This window comes from Dromaius novaehollandiae, unplaced genomic scaffold (genome assembly GCF_036370855.1).
Source record: "Dromaius novaehollandiae isolate bDroNov1 unplaced genomic scaffold, bDroNov1.hap1 HAP1_SCAFFOLD_41, whole genome shotgun sequence".
In the NCBI taxonomy this organism is placed as follows: domain Eukaryota; kingdom Metazoa; phylum Chordata; class Aves; order Casuariiformes; family Dromaiidae; genus Dromaius; species Dromaius novaehollandiae.
In genome coordinates this window covers 6,207-24,860 of record NW_026991492.1, presented here as the reverse complement: position 1 = coordinate 24,860, position 18,654 = coordinate 6,207, and the positions used below count along the sequence as shown (strand labels likewise).

Genomic DNA, 18,654 nt, shown 5'->3' with positions numbered 1-18,654 from the left:
TGGGGACAGGGGGGTGACCCTAGGGGTGGCCCTGGGGACTTGGGGACAACCTTGGTGGTGGCCTTGGGGACAGTGCTGGGGACAGGGAGGTGGCCCTGGGGACTGGGGGACAACCTTGGGGGTGGCTCTGGGGACTTGGTGATAGCACTGGGGACATGGGGATGACCCTGGGGACACGGGGACAGCCCCAGGGTGGCCCTGGGGACATCTTTGGGGACATGGGTATGACCTTGAGGACACAGGGGTGGCCTTGGGGCTTTGGGGACATCCTTGGGGACACGGGGACATCCTTGGGGACCTTGTAGCCACATGAGGACGTCGTTGGGGACACAGGGACATCGGGACAGCCGTGGGGCCATGGGGGTCATCCTTGGGGACATCGTGGGGACATGATGACACTGTTGGGGACATGGGGACATCCTTGGGGACATCAGGATGGCCCTGGGACCTTGGGGACATCCTTGGGGACATCCTGGGGATATGATGATGCTGTTGGGGACACGGGGACATCAAGATGGCCATGGGGACATTGTGGGGACATCGGGATGGCCCTGGGGCCATGGGGACATCCTTGGGGACATCCTGGGGACACAATGACATTGATGACATCATTGGGGACATGGAGTCATCCTTGGGGACACTGGGACGGCCCTGGGGACATGGGGGTCCGGAGATGGCTTTGGGGGGAAATTGGGGGGATTTGGGGTCTGGGGGAGGATTTGGGGTGAAAAAGAGGAATTTTGGGGCTCAGGGGGGGATTTGGGGCAAATTGAGGGGATTTGGGGTCTGGGGGAGGATTTGGGGTGAAAAGGAGGAATTTGGGGGGTCTGGGGGTGGGAATTTGGGGCAAATTGAGGGGATTTGGGGTCTGGGGGGCGGATTTGGGGGGAAATCAGGGGGATTTGGGGTCTGGGGGAGGATTTTGGGGGGATTTGGGGTTTTTTAGTTGAGATTTGGGGGTCCACGGGGGGCATTTTGGGGAGAATCAGAGCAGATTTGGGGTCTGGGGAGGGAGAATTGGGGGGAGAATTGGGACTTGGGGTCTGGGGGGAATTTGGGGGGAATCAGAGGGGATTTGGGGTCCAGAGAGGCAGATTTGGGGTGAATTGGGGGGATTTGGGGTCTGAGGAAGGGGAATTGGGGGGGGGAATCAGATGGATTTGGGGTCTGGGGGGGAAATTTGGGGTGAATCAGGAGGATTTGGGGTCCAAGATGGGAATTTGGGGGAGAATTGGGGGGATTTGTGGTCTGGGGGGGGGAAATTTGGGGTGAATCAGGAGAATTTGGGGTCCAAGATGGGAATTTGGGGGGGAATCAGGAGGATTTGGGATCCAGGAGAAGGAATTTGGGGGAGAATCAGGAGAATTTGGGGTCTGGGGGGAAATTTGGGGGGGAATCAGGGAATTTGGGGTCCATGAGGAGAATTTGGGGTGAATCAAGAGAATTTGGGGTCCATGAGGAGAATCTGGGGGGAAATTGGGGGGATTTGGGGTCGGGGGGGAAATTTGGGGGGGGAATCGAGGGGATTTAGGATCCGGGAGGGGGAATTTGGGGGGGAATCGGGGGGATTTGGGGTCCATGAGGGAAATTTGGGGTAAATCAAGAGAATTTGAGATCCATGAGGGGGATTTGGGGGGGAATCGGGGGAATTTGGGGTCTGGGAGGGGGAATTTGGGGTGGAATCAGGAGAATTTGGGGTCTGGGGGGGGAAATTTGGGGTGAATCAGGAGAATTTGGGGTCTGGGAGGGGAATTTGGGGTGGAATCAGGAGAATTTGGGGTCTGGGGGGGAAATTTGGGGTGAATCGGGAGAATTTGGGGTCTGGGAGGGGAACTTGGGGTGGAATCAGGAGGATTTGGGGTCCATGAGGTGAATTTGGGGTGGAATCAGGAGGATTTGGGGTGCATGAGGGAAATTTGGGGTAAATCAAGAGAATTTGAGATCCATGAGGGGGATTTGGGGGGGAATCGGGGGAATTTGGGGTCCATGAGGGGAATTTGGGGTGGAATCAGGAGAATTTGGGGTCTGGGAGGGGAATTTGGGGTGGAATCAGGTGGATTTGGGGTCCATGAGGGGAATTTGGGGTGGAATCAGGAGGATTTGGGGTGCATGAGGTGAATTTGGGGGGGAATCAGGTGGATTTGGGGTCAGAGGGAGGCTCTGCGGCTCAATCGGGAAGATTCGCTACCCGGCAAGGGCGGATTTTTGGGGCCAAACCGGGAAAATTCGGGCTCCCGCCGCGACGCAGCCGCCGCTCAGTCACGGCCGGCCCCGCCCCCCACCCCCCACCCCCCACCCCCGCCCACGCAGCTGCGGCGTCACGTGACCGCCGCCGCCGCAGTGCGCCGAGCCGAGCGGCGCCGAGTATTGCCGAAGCGGAGCCGAGTGTTGCCGAAGCGCAGCCGAGTGTTGCCGAAGCGCAGCCGAGTGTTGCCGAAGCGCAGCCGAGTGTTACCGAAGCGCAGCCGAGTGTTGCCGAGCCTTCCCGAAGCTCTCCGAGCCTTCCCGAAGCTCTCCGAGCGCTCCCGAACCTCTCCGAGCCTTCCCGAAGCTTTCCGAGCGCACCCGAAGCTCTCCGAGCGCACCCGAAGCTCCCGAACCGCTCCGTGCCGCTCGGTACCGGCCCCAACCGCTCCGAACCGGTCCGAACCGGTCGCCGCCGGCCCGGCCATGCCTTGAACCCCCACAGCGGGGCTGCGCTCGGCCCTCGGCAGCGGCCGGGCCCCCCCCCGCCCCGGTGCCCTCCCCTCCCCCCCCCCCCGCCGCGGGGGGGGCCCAGGCGTCCGGCGGGGGAGGGGCGCCCCCCCCCACCCCCCCCCGCCATGGCCGGGCCCGGGGGTTGCGGGGGGGCGGCGCGGCGGTAGGAGCCACCGGGCCCCGAGCGGGTCGGAACCGGCCGCCGGCGGCCTCGAAGCGGAGCTGAGCCGCCGCCATGGGCCCCCGCGGGCCCGCGCTGCTCCTCGGCCTCCTCCTGGGTGAGTCCGGCCGGGACCCCCCCGGTGTCCCCCCCCCCCGGTGCTCCCCCCCCCCACCCCGGTGTCCCCCCCCCCCAGTGTCACCCCCCCACCCCCGGGGCAAATGTCCCCCCCCCCGGGGTCTCCTGTCACCTCCAGTGTCCCCTATCCCCCCCCACCCCGGTGCTCCCCCCCCCACCCCGGTGTCCCCCCCCCTCAGTGTCACCCCCCACCCCCGGGGCAAATGTCCCCCCCCCCCGGGGTCTCCTGTCACCTCCAGTGTCCCCTATCCCCCCCCCCGGTGTCCCTTGTCGCCCCCCCCAGAGCAAATGTCCCCCCCCCAAGGGCTCCTGTCACCCCCTCAATGTCCCTTGTACCCCTTCAGTGTCCCTTGTCACCCCCCCGTGTTCTCTGTCGTCCCCCCCCCCCCGGGGCAATTGTCCCCCCCCCCCGGGGTCTCCTGTCACCTGCAGTGTCCCCTATCCCCCCCCCCGGGGTCCCCTATTGCCCCCCCAATGTCCCTTGTCACCCCCCCGCCGGGTCGCTTGTCCCTCTCGGGGTCCCCTATTCCCCCCCCAATGTCCCCTGTCACCCCCCGTGTCCCCTGTCACCCCCCAATGTCCACCGTCACCCCCCCAGTGCCTGCCCTTATCTTCAGTGTCCCTTGTCCCCCCCCAGTGTCCCTTTCCCCCCCCCCCGAGGTCCCTTTTCCCCCCGTCAGTGTCCCTTGTCCCCCCCAGTGTCCCCTTTACCCCCCCGGGGTCCCTTCCCCCCCCCCAATGTCCCCTGTCACCCCCCCGGTGTCCCCTCCCCCCCCGTGTCCCCTCTGCAGTCCCCTCCCCCCCCCGCAGTCCCCTCCGCAGTGCCCCCCCCCCTCCTTGGACGAGTGTCCCCTGCCCGGGCCCCTGTCACCTGCTGTCCCCTCCCCCGTGACGCGTCCTGTCCTGTCTCCTCCCCCCCCAAGCGAATGTCCCCCCCGAGTGTCCCTGTCACCCCCGCATATCACTGTCACCCCCCTAAATGTCCCCCCCAAGTGTCCCTGTCCCCCCCAAGTGTCCTCGTCCCCCCCAAGTGTCCCTGTCACCCCCCTAAATGTCCCCCCCAAGTGTCCTCGTCCCCCCCCAGCACAAATGTCCCCCCTGAGTGTCCCTGTCTGCTCCTAAATGTCCCCCCCAAGTGTCTGTGCCCCCCCAAGTGTCCCCATCCCCCCTCTGCAGTCCCTGTCACCCCCCAAGTGTCCCTGTCACCCCCCTAAATGTCCCCCCCAAGTGTCTGTGTCCCCCCCCGAGTGTCCCTGTCCCCCCTCTGCAGTCGCTGTCACCCCCCAAGTGTCCCTGTCACCCCCCTAAATGTCCCCCCCGAGTGTCTGTGTCCCCCCCGAGTGTCCCTGTCCCCCCTCTGCAGTCACTGTCACCCCCCAAGTGTCCCTGTCACCCCCCTAAATGTCCCCCCCGAGTGTCCCCGTTCCTGCTCCGCAGTGCCCTCCCCCCTGGCACAAACGTTCCCCCCCCCCGAGTGTCTCTGTCACCCCCTAAGTGTCCTTGTCACCCCCCTAAATGTCACTCCCAGGTGTCCCCGTCCCCTCCCAGGTCCCTGTCACCCCCCCGGTACAAATGTCCCCCCCAAAGTGTCACCGTTCCCGCTCCGCAGTCCCTGCCCCCCCCAAATGTCCCCCCCAAGTGTCCCCATCCCCTCCGTGGTCCTTGTCCCCCCCCCCGCACAAATGTCCCCCCTCAAGTGTCCCCGTCCCCCCTGCAGTCCCCCCCATCTCCCCCCACATGCCACCATGGGGTCCTGTGTCCCCCCCGTGTCCCCCTGACTGTCACCATGGGTTCCCGTGTCCCCCCACTGCCACTGTGGGGTCCCATGTCCCCCCCGTGTCCCCCCCACTGCCACCCTGGGGTCCCACGTCCCCCCCATGTCCCCCCACTGCCACTGCAGGGTCCCTTGTCCCCCCCCATGTCCCCCTAAACGTCACTGCGGGGTCCCACATCCCCCCCGTGTCCCCCGACTGCCACCGCGGGGTCCTGTGTCCCCCCCAAATGCCACCGCAGGGTCCTGGGTCCCCCTCTGGGTCCCCCCCACTGCCACCGTGGGGTCCCACATCCCCCCCGTGTCCCCCCCCACGGCCACCGCAGGGCCCTATGTCCCCCCCGCGTCCCCCCAAATGCCACCGCGGGGTCCCGTGTCCCTCCCACGTCCCCCCCAAAAGTCACCGTGGGGTCCTGTGTCCCCCTCGAATGCCACTGCGGGGTCCCACGTCCCCCCCCATGTCCCCTGACTGCCACCACGGGGTCCTGTGTCCCCTCTCTGTTCCCCCCACTGTCACCATGGGGTCCCACGTCCCCCCCCAAATGCCACCATGGGGTCCTGTGTCCCCCCCATGTCCCCCCGACGGCCACCGTGGGGTCCTGCGTCCCCCCCCACTGCAGCTGTGGGGTCCCGTGTGCCCCCCGTGTCCCCCCCAAATGCCACCACGGGGTCCCGTGTCCGCCCTACCGTCACCGTGGGGTCCTGTGTCCCCCCCAGGTGCCACTGTGGGGTCCTGTGTCCCCCCTGTGTCCCCCCCACTGCCGCTGCGGGGTCTTATGTCCTCCCGTGTCCCCCCAAACGCCACCGCGGGGTCCCACGTCATCCCCACTGCCACCATGGGGTCCTGTGTCCCCCCCACATCCCCCGCAAATGCCACCGCGGGGTGCCATGTCCCCCCGAAATGTCCCTGTGGGGTCCTGTGTCCCCCCCCACTGCCACCATGGGGTCCCATGTCCCCCCCACGTCCCCCCAAACGTCACCACGGGGTCCCACGTCCCCCCCAAATGCCACCACGGGGCCCCATGTCCCCCCCGCGTCCCCTCAGATGCCACCACGGGGTCCCACGTCCCCCCCACTGCCACCGCAGGGCCCTGCGTCCCCCCCAGATGCCACCACGGGGTCCTGCGTCCCCCCCCCACGTCCCCCCAAACGTCACCACGGGGTCCCACGTCCCCCCCAAATGCCACCACGGGGCCCCATGTCCCCCCCGCATCCCCCCAGATGCCACCACGGGGTCCCACATCCCCCCCACTGCCACCGCAGGGCCCTGCGTCCCCCCCAGATGCCACCACGGGGTCCCACGTCCCCCCGCCACGTCCCCCCAGATGCCACCACGGGGTCCCACGTCCCCCCCACTGCCACCGCAGGGCCCTGCGTCCCCCCCAGATGCCACCACGGGGTCCCACGTCCCCCCCCCACGCCCCCCCAGATGCCACCACGGGGTCCCACATCCCCGCCCCGCGCGCCCCGCCACGTCACAGCACACCCCCCCGCGGGGGGGCGGCTGACGCGGCCACGCTGTCTGTTCTTCCCCCCCCCCGGCAGCGGCGACGGGGTGCGGCGGGGGGTGCGTGGAGGTGGACTCGCACACCGAGGCGGTGCTGGGTGCCCCCTTCAAGCTGCTCTGCATCTCCTGCAAGCGCCGCAGCGAGACCACCGCCGAGGCCCTCACCGAGTGGTTCTTCCGCGAGGAGGGCGCCCAGGCCTTCGACAAGGTACCGCCGCACCGGGGGGGGCACAGGCGGACGGGACCGGGGACCGGGGGGGTTACACCGGGACCGGGGGTACGGCTGGATGCCGGGCGGACAGCCGCATGGCTGTGTGAGGGGCCTACGGCTGGACAGGGGTGCGGGACGTGGGGGTACAGGCGGACAGGGTGGGGTACAGCCGGACGGGGACCAGGACAGGGGTTTACACCGGGACGGGGAGGGGATTGGGGGTACAGCTGGATGCCAGGCGGACAGCTGCACAAGGGTGGGAGGGGCCTACAGCCAGACGGGTGCAGGATGTGGGGGTACAGGCAGACAGGGGTGGGGGGTACAGCTGGACAGGGACCAGGGGAGTTACACCGGGCCTGGGGGGGATTGGGGGTGAAGCTGGATGCCGGGCGGACAGCCGCACGGCCGTGCGAGGGGCCTACGGCTGGACGGGGGTGCGGGACGTGGGGGTACAGGCGGACAGGGTGGGGTACAGCCGGACGGGGACCAGGACAGGGGGTTACACCGGGACGGGGAGGGGATTGGGGGTACAGCTGGATGCCAGGCGGACAGCTGCACAAGGGCGGGAGGGGCCTACAGCCAGACAGGGGTGCAGGATGTGGGGGTACAGGCAGACAGGGGTGGGGGGTACAGCTGGACAGGGACCAGGGGAGTTACACCGGGCCTGGGGGGGATCGGGGGTGAAGCTGGATGCTGGGCAGACAGCCGCAGCAGGGTGTGAGGGGCCTACGGCTGGACGGGGGTGCGGGACGTGGGGGTACAGGCGGACAGGGTGGGGTACAGCCGGATGCACATGGGAACCAGGGGGTTACACCGTGACAGGGGGGATTGGGGGTACAGCTGGACGTCAGGCAGACAACCGCACAAGGGTGAGAAAGGTCTGTGGTCAGAGAGGGGTGCAGGATGCGGAGGAACAGGTGGACAGGGTGGGGGTACAGCCGGACGCGCACAGGGGCAGGGGGTTACACCGTGACCAGGGGGGATTGGGGGTACAGCTGGACGCTGGATGGACAGCCACACAAGGGTGGGAGAAGCTTACAGCCAGATGGGGCTGCAGGACCTGGGGGTGTAGGCGGGAAGGGGTGGGGGGTACAGGCGGACGGGAATGGGGCGGGTTACACCGGGACTGGGGGGGATTGGGGGTACAGCTAGACACTGGGCGGACAACTGCACGAGGGTGAGAAAGGTGTATGGTCAGAGAGGGGTGCAGGATGTGGGGGTACAGGCGGACAGCGGTGGGGGTACATCCAGATGCAGACCGGGGCAGGGGGTTACACCGGGACTGGGGGGGATTGGGGGTGAAGCTAGACACCGGGCGGACAGCCACACCAGGGTGAGAGAGGCCTATGGTCAGAAAGGGGTGCAGGATGCAGAGGTACAGGTGGACGGGGTGGGGGGTACAGGCGGACGTGGCTGAGGGGGGGTTACACCATGACAGGGGGGATTGGGGGTACAGCTGGATGCCAGGCGGACAGCTGCACAAGGGTGGGAGGGGCCTACAGCCAGACGGGTGCAGGATGTGGGGGTACAGGCAGACGGGTGGGGGGTACAGCTGGACAGGGACCAGGGGAGTTACACCGGGCCTGGGGGGGATTGGGGGTGAAGCTGGATGCCGGGCGGACAGCCGCAGCAGGGTGAGAGAGGTCTGTGGTCAGAGAGGGGTGCAGGATGTGGGGGTACAGGCGGACAGCGGTGGGGGGTACAGCCAGACGCGGACGGGGGTGGGTTACACCGTGACGGGGGGGAATTGGAGGTGAAGCTGGACACCGGGCAGACAGCCACACAAGGGTTGGAGGGGCCTGCAGCCGGACAGGGGTGTAGGATGCAGGGGTACAGGCAGAAAGGGGTGGGGGTTACAGCCAGACGGAGATCAGGGGATTTACACCGGGACAGGGGGGGATTGGGGGTACAGCTAAACACCGAGCGGACAGCCGCACGAGGGTGAGAGAGGTCTCTGGTCAGAGAGGGGTGCAGGATGCGGAGGTACAGGCAGACAGGGTGGGGGTACAGCCAGACACGGGCCGGGGCAGGGGGTTACATCGTGACCGGGGGGGATTGGGGGTACAGCTGTACACCGGGTGGACAGTCACACGGGGTTGGGAGGAGCCTACGGCCGGACAGGGGTGCAGGACGTGGGGGTACAGGCGGACAGGGGTGGGAGGTACAGGCAGACAGGGACCAGGGGAGTTACACCATGACGGGGGGGGATTGGGGGTACAGCTGGACACCGGGCAAACAGCCGCACGGGGGTGGGAGGAGCCTATGGCTACAGAGGGGTGCAGGATGCAGGGATGCAGGCACACGGTGGACGTACAGCCGGATGCGGACCGGGGCAGGGGGTTACACTGGGACAGGGGGGGATTGGGGGTACAACTAGACACTGGGCGGACAACCGCACAAGGGTGAGAAAGGTGTATGGTCAGAGAAGGCTGCAGGATGCAGGGGTACAGGCAGACAGGGTGGGGGTACAGCCAGACGCGCATGGGGACCAGGGGGTTACACTGGGACCGGGGGGGTGAAGCTGGACACCGGGCGGACAGCCACACCAGGGTGAGAGAGGTCTGTGGTCAGAGAGGGGTGCAGGATGCGGAGGTACAGGCAGACAGGGGTGGGGGGTACAGCCGGACAGGGATCGGGGGAGTTACACCGGGATGGGGGGGGATTGGGGGTGAAGCTGGGCAGCGGGCAGACAGCTGCACAAGGGCAGGAGAGGCCTACAGCTAGACAGGGGTGCAGGACACGGGTACAGGCGGATGGGGCAGGGGTACAGCTGGACAGGGGCGGGGGGGGTTACACCGGGACGGGGGGGGATTGGGGGTACAGCTGAATGCTGGGTGGACGGGGCCTACAGCCGGAGGGGGGCACAGGATGCGGGGGTACAGGCAGATGAGGGTGCAGGGCCACAGTACAACCAGACGTTGTGGGAGTTGCAGGATGCAACCGCTTGGGGTTTGCGGTGTGTATAGTAAGTACAGCCGGATAAGGGTGTAGGACACAGTGGTACAGCCACATTAGGATGGACCCTCAGCAGTACAGCGGAACAGGGTTCAGGGAGGTGTGCGGTACAGCCAAATGGGGTTGTGGGCTCAGGGGTACAGCCAGACCATGGTGGAGGAGGTTAGAGGCAAGGTACAGCCGGCGCGGGGTGCAGGCCACAGGGGTACAGTCGAGCGGGGGCAGGGGTACAGCCAGACAGTGTTTGGGGACACATGGGGTACAGCTGAGTGGGGGTGAGGGAACACACAGTGGATACAGCCGAGCAGGGGTGTGGGGTCATGGGTACAGCTGGGTGGGGGAGGTTGTGGCAAGGTACAGGTGGACAAGGACACAGGACACAAGTACAGCTGGATGGTGGTGCAGGGTCATGGATACAGCTGGATGGGGCTGGGGGACACAGGGAGTACAGCCGGACAGGGATGTGGAGACATGGGTACAGTCAGACACAGGTGGAGGAGGTTGGGGCGGAGTACACCTGGACAGGGTGCAGGATACAGAGGTACAGTGGGACAGAAGTGCGGGACATGGTGGTACAACCAGACTGTGGTGCGGGTTCAGGGGTACAGCCGGACTGGGGGGGGGGGGTCCGTGGGGCACAGCCGTATGGGGGTGCGGGGGGGGGGTCCGTGGGGCACAGCCGTATGGGGGTGTGGGACACACAGGGGAGTCAGGTGTACAGCTGGACAGGGATTCAGGATCAGGGGTACAGCCGGTCGGGGTACAGGAGCTCAGGGAGACAGTTGGAAAAGCTTGGGGACCACAGCTACAGCCAGACAGGGGCATGGGGTTGGGGATACAGCCCAACAAGGGTGTAGGACATAAGCATACAGTCTGACAGGGGCTTGAGACATAGGGATACAGCTGGAGAAGGGTGTGGGATTGGGCTACAACTGGGCAGTGTAAAGGATTGGGATACAGGCAGATGGGTGTGTGGGACACAGATTCATGGGTACAGCTGGACAGGGCTGTTGGGTTGTGGGTACACCTGGCCGGGTGTGCAGGATGCAGGGATACAACCAGACAGGGTAGGGGATCGGGGTGCAGCCAGACAGGTTTGGCAGATGCAGAGGTACAACCAGATGGGGGTGTGCGGTCGGTACAGCCGGACAGAGGTGTAGGACACAGGGAGGTCGAGAGCACAGCTGTACTGGGGGGATTGGGGCCAGTGCAGGAACAGCTGGATGGAGAAGATCAGGGTATGGGGGGGTGTTGTGGGTACAGTCAGACAGGGGAATTGGGGCATGGGGGTACCGTGGGTACAGCTAGGCAGAGGACAGCCTGGTGGCAGTGGTTCCTGGGGGAACAGCCGGACTGGGGCAGCGGTGGCTTGTGGGTACAGCCAGTCTGAGGGGAGTAGCGCATGGGAGGGGTGTTGCAGGTACAGGCATACTGTGGGGACTGGGGCACGGGGAGCTGTTGTGGGTACAGTCAGACTGGTGGGTTGGAGGTGGGACAGCCGGGAGGGGTTTACACCCGTGGCGACAGTGACAAATGCTACAGTACAGCTGCAAGCGGCCACGTCGGTAGTTCCCAGGTGACCTGGCTGCCCCAGCGCTGTGCTGGTGTTGCCGGGGGTGGTTCCCAGCACAGTGACAGTGACAGTGACAAACGCTTCGGTACAAGCCGCAGCAGCCATATTGGTAGTCCGCGGGTGGCCCAGCCCCCCCGGCCCTGTGTCGGTATTTCCAGGAGCGGATTACAGCCGTAGTGACGGTGACAGTGACAGTGACAAGTTGTCCAGTCCATCCCCAAGCAGCCGCGCTTGTAGTTCCCCGGTGGCCCAACCAGCCTGACCCTGGGTTGGTGTTGCTGGTAGCTGGTTACCCCCCTGGTGACGGTGACAATGACAGTGACGGTGACAGTGACAAACCTGAGTAGCCACGTCTGCAGTTCCCAGGTGGCCTGGCCACCCAGGCGCCATGTTGGTGTTGCTGGCAGGTGGTTACCCCCCATGGTGACAGTGACGACGACAGTGACAATGACAGTGACAGTGACGGTGACAAGCGTTACAATAGAAGCCCAAGCAGCCGTATGAGTAGTTCCCAGCTGGCTCATCCACCCTGATCCCGGGCGGGTGTCACCAGCGGGTGCTTCCCCCCATGGTGATGGTGACGACAGTGACAGTGACGGTGACAAGCCTTACAATACAAGCCAAGCAGCTGTATCAGTAGTTCCCAGCTGGTCCATCCACCCCGGCCCCAGGTGGGTGTCGCTGGCGGATGGTTCCCCCCATGGTGACGGTGACAACGACAGTGACAGTGACAGTGACGGTGACAAGCGTTACAATAGAAGCCCAAGCAGCCGTATGAGTAGTTCCCAGCTGGCCCATCCACCCTGATCCCGGGCGGGTGTCGCCAGCGGGCGCTTCCGCCCATGGTGATGGTGACAACAGTGACGGTGACGACGACAGTGACAGTGACGGTGACAAGCCTTACAATACAAGCCCAAGGAGCCCTATCAGTAGTTCCCAGCTGGTCCATCCACCCCGACCCCGGGTGGGTGTTGCTGGCGGGCGGTTCCCCCCACGGTGACGGTGACGACGGTGATGGTGACAGTGACAAGCCCAAGGAGCCCTCTCAGCAGTTCCCAGCTGGTCCATCCACCCCGACCCCGGGTGGGTGTTGCTGGCGGGCGGTTCCCCCCACGGTGACGGTGACAACGACGGTGATGGTGACGGTGACAAGCCCAAGGAGCCCTCTCAGCAGTTCCCAGCTGGTCCATCCACCCCGACCCCGGGTGGGTGTCGCTGGCGGGTCGTTCCCCCTACGGTGACGGTGATGACGACAGTGACGGTGACAGTGACAGTGACAAGCCCAAGGAGCCCTATCAGTAGTTCCCAGCTGGTCCATCCACTCCGACCCCAGGCGGGTGTCACCAGCGGGCGCTTCCCCCCATGGTGATGGTGACAACAGTGACGGTGACAACAACAGTGACAGTGACGGTGACAAGCCTTACAATACAAGCCCAAGGAGCCCTATCAGTAGTTCCCAGGTGGTCCATCCACCCCGACCCCGGGTGGGTGTCGCTGGCGGGTCGTTCCCCCTACGGTGACGACGATGACGACAGTGACAGTGACAGTGACAGTGACAAGCCCAAGGAGCCCTATCAGTAGTTCCCAGCTGGTCCATCCACTCCGACCCCAGGCGGGTGTCACCAGCGGGCGCTTCCCCCCGCGGTGACGGTGACAAGTAGAAGCCCGGCGCCATCAGCGGCCCCGGCGGTGACGTGGCTCCCGGCCGTCGGCAGATCCTGCGGTACGAGCCGGAGGGGCCGGCGGTGGTGGCGGACGGGCGCTTCGCGGGGGTGCTGGTGTGGAACGGCTCGCGGGGCACCCGGGACCTGCAGGACCTCTCGGTGCTGCTCACCAACGTGTCGGCGCGGCACGCGGGCGACTACGTCTGCCGCCTGGAGCGCAACCTCACCTTCGAGGGCTACGTCTACAGCCTGGCCCTCAACAAGACCATCCACCTGGCCGTCGTCGGCAAGGGTGGGCGGGGCCGCGGCGCGCGCCCGGGGGGGTGGAGTTATGGGGCTGGGGCGGTGGGTTGAGGTGGGGCGGTGGGTTGAGGTGGGGCGGTGGGTTGAGGTCGGGCATTGGGTTGAGGTGGGGCGTTGGGTTGAGGTGGGGTGGAGGTGCAGTTATGGGGCCTGGGGGTGGGGTTATGGGGCCTGGGGGTGGAGTTATGGGGCCTGGGGGTGGAGTTACGGGTCTAGGGTGGGGTTATGGGTCTGGGGCGTTGGGTTGAGGTGGGGCGTTGGGTTGAAGGTCGGGTGATGGGTCGAGGTGGGATGAGGGGTTTGGGGGGTCTGGGGGTGGAGTTATGGGGTCTGGGGGTGGAGTTATGGGGCCTGGGGGTGGGGTTATGGGGCCTGGGGGTGGAGTTAGGTGGCCTGGGGGCGGGGTTATGGGTCTGGGGTGGGGTTATGGGTCTGGGATGTTGGGTTGAGGTGGGGTGTTGGGTTTGGGAGGTGGTGGAGTGGGGCTGTGGATCTGGGGGCGGGGTTATGGGGCCTGGGGGTGGAGTTATGGATCTAGGGTGGGGTTATGGGTCTGGGGCATTGGGTTATGGGTCTGGGGCGTTGGGTTGAAGGTGGGGTGATGGGTCGAGGTGGGATGAGGGGTTTGGGGGGTCTGGGGGTGGAGTTATGGGGTCTGGGGGTGGAGTTATGGGGCCTGGGGGTGGGGTTATGGGGCCTGGGGGTGGAGTTAGGTGGCCTGGGGGCGGGGTTATGGGTCTGGGGTGGGGTTATGGGTCTGGGATGTTGGGTTGAGGTGGGGTGTTGGGTTTGGGAGGTGGTGGAGTGGGGCTGTGGATCTGGGGGCGGGGTTATGGGGTCTGGGGGTGGGGCTATGGGGCCTGGGGGTGTAGTTATGGGTCTGGAGCAGGGTTATGGGTCTGGGGCATTGGGTTGAGGTAGAGTGTTGGGTTGAGGTGGGGCGGATTGAGGTGGGGTGTTGGGTTTGGGGGGTGGGGGGTGGTGTTATGGGGTCTGGGGGTGGAGTTATGGGGTCTAGGGGTGGGGTTATGGGTCTGGGGGTGGAGCTATGGGTCTGGAGCGGGGTTATGGGTCTGGGGTGGTGGGTTGAGGTGGGGCGTTGGCTTGAGGTAGAGTGTTGGGTTGAGGTGGGGTGTTGGGTTTGGGGGGTGGTGGGGTGGAGTTATGGGGCCTAGGGGTGGAGTTATGGGGTCTAGGGGTGGGGTTATGGGGCCTGGGGGTGGAGTTAGGGGGCCTGGGGCAGGGTTATGGGTCTGGGGGTGGAGTTATGGGGCCTGGGGGTGGGGTTATGGGTCTGGGGCGGGGTTGTGGTGGAGGGATGGTGGGTTGAGGTGGGGTGGGACTGGGCCTGGGGGTGGAGCTAGTGGGCCTGGGGGTGGGGTTATGGGCCTGGGGGTGGGGCTGTGGGTCTGGGGGTGGGGCTATGGGGTCTGGGGGTGGAGTTATGGGTCTGGGGGCGGGGCTACAGGCCCTGGGGGCGGGGCTACAGGCTTGGGGCAGTGTTACAGCATTGGCGGCAGCCTACTAAAAGTGGGGGGGGCGGGGCCTGAAAGAATGGGGCGGGGCTTGATGTGAGGGCGGGGCTTGACCGAGGGGGCAAAGCAGGAGGTGGGCGGGGCCTACCAATTGGGGCGGGGCCTATTGCAGAAGGGGGCGGGGCTTGTGAGCACAAGGCCGTGGGCAAGACGTGAGGTGGTGGTGGTTGCATGACGGGGGTGGTGATGTCATCTTGGGGGGCGGGGTTTTTTGGGCAGGGGGTGGGGTTTTGGGCAGGGGGCGGGGTCTATGATTGGGGGCGGAGCCTGGCAGCACTGACCCCGCCCCCTGGCCGCCCCAGCCACGCGGGACATGGCCTCCATCGTCTCGGAGATCACGATGCACGTGCTTGGCGGGGGGGCGGGGTTTGTGGGCAGGGTTTTTTGGGGCAGGGGGTGGGGTTTTGGGCAGGGGGCGGGGGGTCTATGATTGGGGGCGGAGCCTGGCGGCGCTGACCCCGCCCCCCGGCCCCCCCCCAGCCACGCGGGACATGGCGTCCATCGTCTCGGAGATCATGATGTACGTGCTCATCGTGGTGCTGACGGTGTGGCTGGCCGCCGAGATGCTCTACTGCTACCGCAAAGTGGCCGCCGCCGCCGAGGCCCCCGCCCCCGAGAACGCGTGCGTGGGGGGGGGACACGGGGGGGGGGACATGGGGGGGGGAGGGGACTGGGATGGAGATGGGAGATGGGAGATGGAGGTGGAGATGGGACCAAGATGGAGGTGGGACCAGAATGGGGATGGGGATGGAGATGGAGACGGGACCAGAATGGAGATGGTACTGGGATGGAGATGGGAGATGGGATGGAGACCAGGATGGAGATGGGACCAGGATGGGGATGGGATGGAGATGGAGATGGGACCAGAATGGAGATGGGACTGGGATGGGGAGGGAGATGGGAGGTGGGATGGAGACCAGGACAGAGATGGGACCAGGATGGGGATGGGCTGGAGATGAAGGTGGGACCAGAATGGAGATGGGACTGGGATGGGGGTCGGATGGAGATGAAGATGGGAACAGGATGGAGATGGGACCAGGATGGGGATGGGATGGTGATGAAGGTGGGACCAGAATGGAGATGGGACTGGGATGGAGATGGGAGATGGGATGGAGACCAGGACGGAGGTGGGACCAGGATGGGGATGGGGATGGAGATGGAGACGGGACCAGAATGGAGATGGTACTGGGATGGAGATGGGAGATGGGATGGAGACCAGGATGGAGATGGGACCAGGATGGGGATGGGATGGAGATGAAGGTGGGACCAGAATGGAGATGGGACTGGGATGGGGAGGGAGATGGGAGGTGGGATGGAGACCAGGACAGAGATGGGACCAGGATGGGGATGGGCTGGAGATGAAGGTGGGACCAGAATGGAGATGGGACTGGGATGGGGGTTGGATGGAGATGAAGGTGGGACCAGGATGGAGATGGGACCAGGATGGGGATGGGGAGGGAGATGGGAGGTGGGATGGAGACCAGAATGGAGATGGGACCAGGATGGGGATGGGATGGAGATGGAGACGGGACCAGAATGGAGATGGGACTGGGATGGAGATGGGAGATGGGATGGAGACCAGGACGGAGGTGGGACCAGGATGGGGATGGGATGGAGATGGAGACGGGACCAGAATGGAGATGGGACTGGGATGGAGATGGGATGGAGATGGGAGGTGGGATGGAGACCAGGATGGAGATGGGACCAGGATGGGGATGGGCTGGAGATGAAGGTGGGACCAGAATGGAGATGGGACTGGGATGGGGGTCGGATAGAGATGAAGGTGGGACCAGAATGGAGATGGGACTGGGATGGGGATGGGCTGGAGATGAAGGTGGGACCAGGATGGAGATGGGACCAGGATGGGGATGGGCTGGAGATGAAGGTGGGACCAGAATGGAGATGGGACTGGGATGGGGGTTGGATGGAGATGAAGGTGGGACCAGGATGGAGATGGGACCAGGATGGGGATGGGTACGGAGATGGGAGGTGGGATGGAGACCAGGACGGAGGTGGGACCAGGATGGAGATGGGATGGAGATGGAGACGGGACCAGGATGGGGATGGGACTGGGATGGAGATGGGATGGAGATGGGAGATGGGATGGAGACCAGGATGGAGATGGGACCAGGATGGGGATGGGCTGGAGATGAAGGTGGGACCAGGATGGAGATGGGACCAGGATGGGGATGGGATGGAGATGAAGGTGGGACCAGGATGGAGATGGGACCAGGATGGGGATGGGATGGAGATGGGACCAGGATGGGGATGGGATGGAGATGAAGGTGGGACCAGGATGGAGATGGGAGATGGAGGTGGAGATGGGGACCAGGATGGGGATGAAGGTGGGACCGGGACAGGGGTGGGACCAGGACGGCGGTGGGACCAGGATGGAGGTGGGACCAGGATGGAGATAAAGATGGAACCAGGATGGGGATGGGACCAGGATGGAGATGAAGGTGGGACCAGGACGGGGTTGGGACCAGGATGGAGGTGGGACCAGGATGGAGGTGGGACCAGGATGGGGATGGGGATGGAGAGAGAGATGAAGATGGGGTGAGGACAGGATGGAGACGGGACCAGGATGGGGATGGGAGATGGGATGGAGATGGGGTGAGGACAGAATGTGGATGGAGACCCGGATGGAGATGGGGTGGAGATGCAATGGGACCAGGATGCAGATGGGACCAAGATGGGGACGGGGACAAGGATGGAGGTGGGATGGGACCAGGATGGGGATGGGGATGGAGACAAGGATGAAGATGGGGTGAAGACAGGATCGAGACGGGACCAGGATGGAGATGAGAGATGGGATGGAGACGGGACCAGGATGGAGATGGGATGGGGAGCAGGATGGGGATGGAGGCCAGGATAGAGATGAGATGAGGACAGGAGGGAGACAGGATGGGACCGGGATGGAGATGGGGAGAGGTGGGAGGTGGGATGGGGACAGGATGAAGACGGGACCAGGATGGGGATGTGGATAGGGACAAGGACCAGGATGGAGATGGGGTGAGGCCAAGATGGAGATGGGACCAGGATGGGGAGGGGACCGGGATGGGGATGGAGATGGGGACGGGGACAGGATGGAGATGGGACCAGGATGGAGATGGGACCGGGATGGGGACAGAGCTGGGGACAGGGACAACCACGGTGACGGCCACCACGTGACCTCTCCACCCCGCCCCACAGCTCCGAGTACCTGGCCATCACCTCGGAGAGCAAGGAGAACTGCACGGGGGTGCAGGTGGCCGAGTGACGCCCGCGTCACCCCCGCGTCACCCCCGGACACGCCTGTGTCACCCCCCGACCCCCCCGCGGTGCCCCCCGCCGCCTGCATGAAGGTGGGGTGGGGTGGGGGGGAGGAGAAGACCCCCACCGCCGCCGCCGCACGCGCTTGCTGCTTGCACGCCGCCATGCATGGGACACGCGGGGACACGTGGGGACACGCCGTGACACGCCAGGACACGCCGTGACACGCCAAGACGTGCCGCACGCGGGGGAGGCAACACGCGTCAACCGACATGCGTCACCGCGACGCGATGACACGTAAGACACCCCCCACGGCGCGGTGACACACGTGTGTGCGCCGGTGTCACCCCCCCCCCGGGGGACAGTGACACGCCTCGTCACGCCTCGTCACGCCTGCCCCGCCCGCTCCGTTTGCACTTTGGGGGCCCGGGGGGGGGCCCGGCCCGGCTCCCCCCCTGCAATAACCGCCCCGCTGGGGGGGGGGGGTAAGGGGGGCAGCTTAGCTCCACCCCCCCGAAACACCCCACCCCCAAGATCTCGTCCAATAAAAATGCCCGTTTGAGCTGTGGCTCCGCTCGGGTTGGCTCGTGCCACTGTGTGGGGGAGGGCCCAGGCGTCCGGGTGGGGGTGGCACCTGGGGGGGGGTAACGGCCATCGGGGGGGTCCTGGTGGCCGAGGTGGCCCCGCTGTGGAGGTGTCACCAGCATCAGGACATGTCCTTGAGCGAGGTGGGTCTCCATCGAGGTGTCCCCACCATCGAGGTGTCCCCCATGGCCGAGGTGGCCCCGCCATGGAGGTGTCACCGTCATCAGGACGTCTCCATGGGCAAGGTGTTCCCACCATCGAGGTGTCCCCACCATCGAGGTGTCCCCATGGCTGAGGTGGCCC

General features: G+C 65.4%; 1 protein-coding gene across 1 annotated transcript; it reads left to right on the top strand.

Annotated features, from left to right (window-relative positions):
* The first annotated feature begins 2,790 nt into the window (after positions 1 to 2,790).
* On the top strand, positions 2,791 to 18,334 carry SCN1B (sodium voltage-gated channel beta subunit 1). The gene is made up of 5 exons (XM_064504556.1): positions 2,791 to 2,975; positions 6,312 to 6,481; positions 12,728 to 12,968; positions 14,995 to 15,136; positions 17,707 to 18,334. The coding sequence occupies exons 1-5, from the start codon at positions 2,933 to 2,935 to the stop codon at positions 17,771 to 17,773; spliced, it is 663 nt and encodes a 220-aa protein (XP_064360626.1). The 5' UTR covers positions 2,791 to 2,932; the 3' UTR covers positions 17,774 to 18,334.
* Positions 18,335 to 18,654: the final 320 nt, after the last annotated feature.

Coding starts and splice junctions, on each gene's coding strand:
- SCN1B (XM_064504556.1), top strand. CDS start 2,933: ATGGGCCCCCGCGGGCCCGCGCTGCTCCTCGGCCTCCTCCTGG. Junction 2,976..6,311: donor GCTCCTCGGCCTCCTCCTGG/GTGAGTCCGGCC, acceptor CCCCCCCGGCAG/CGGCGACGGGGTGCGGCGGG. Junction 15,137..17,706: donor GCCCCCGCCCCCGAGAACGC/GTGCGTGGGGGG, acceptor CCCGCCCCACAG/CTCCGAGTACCTGGCCATCA.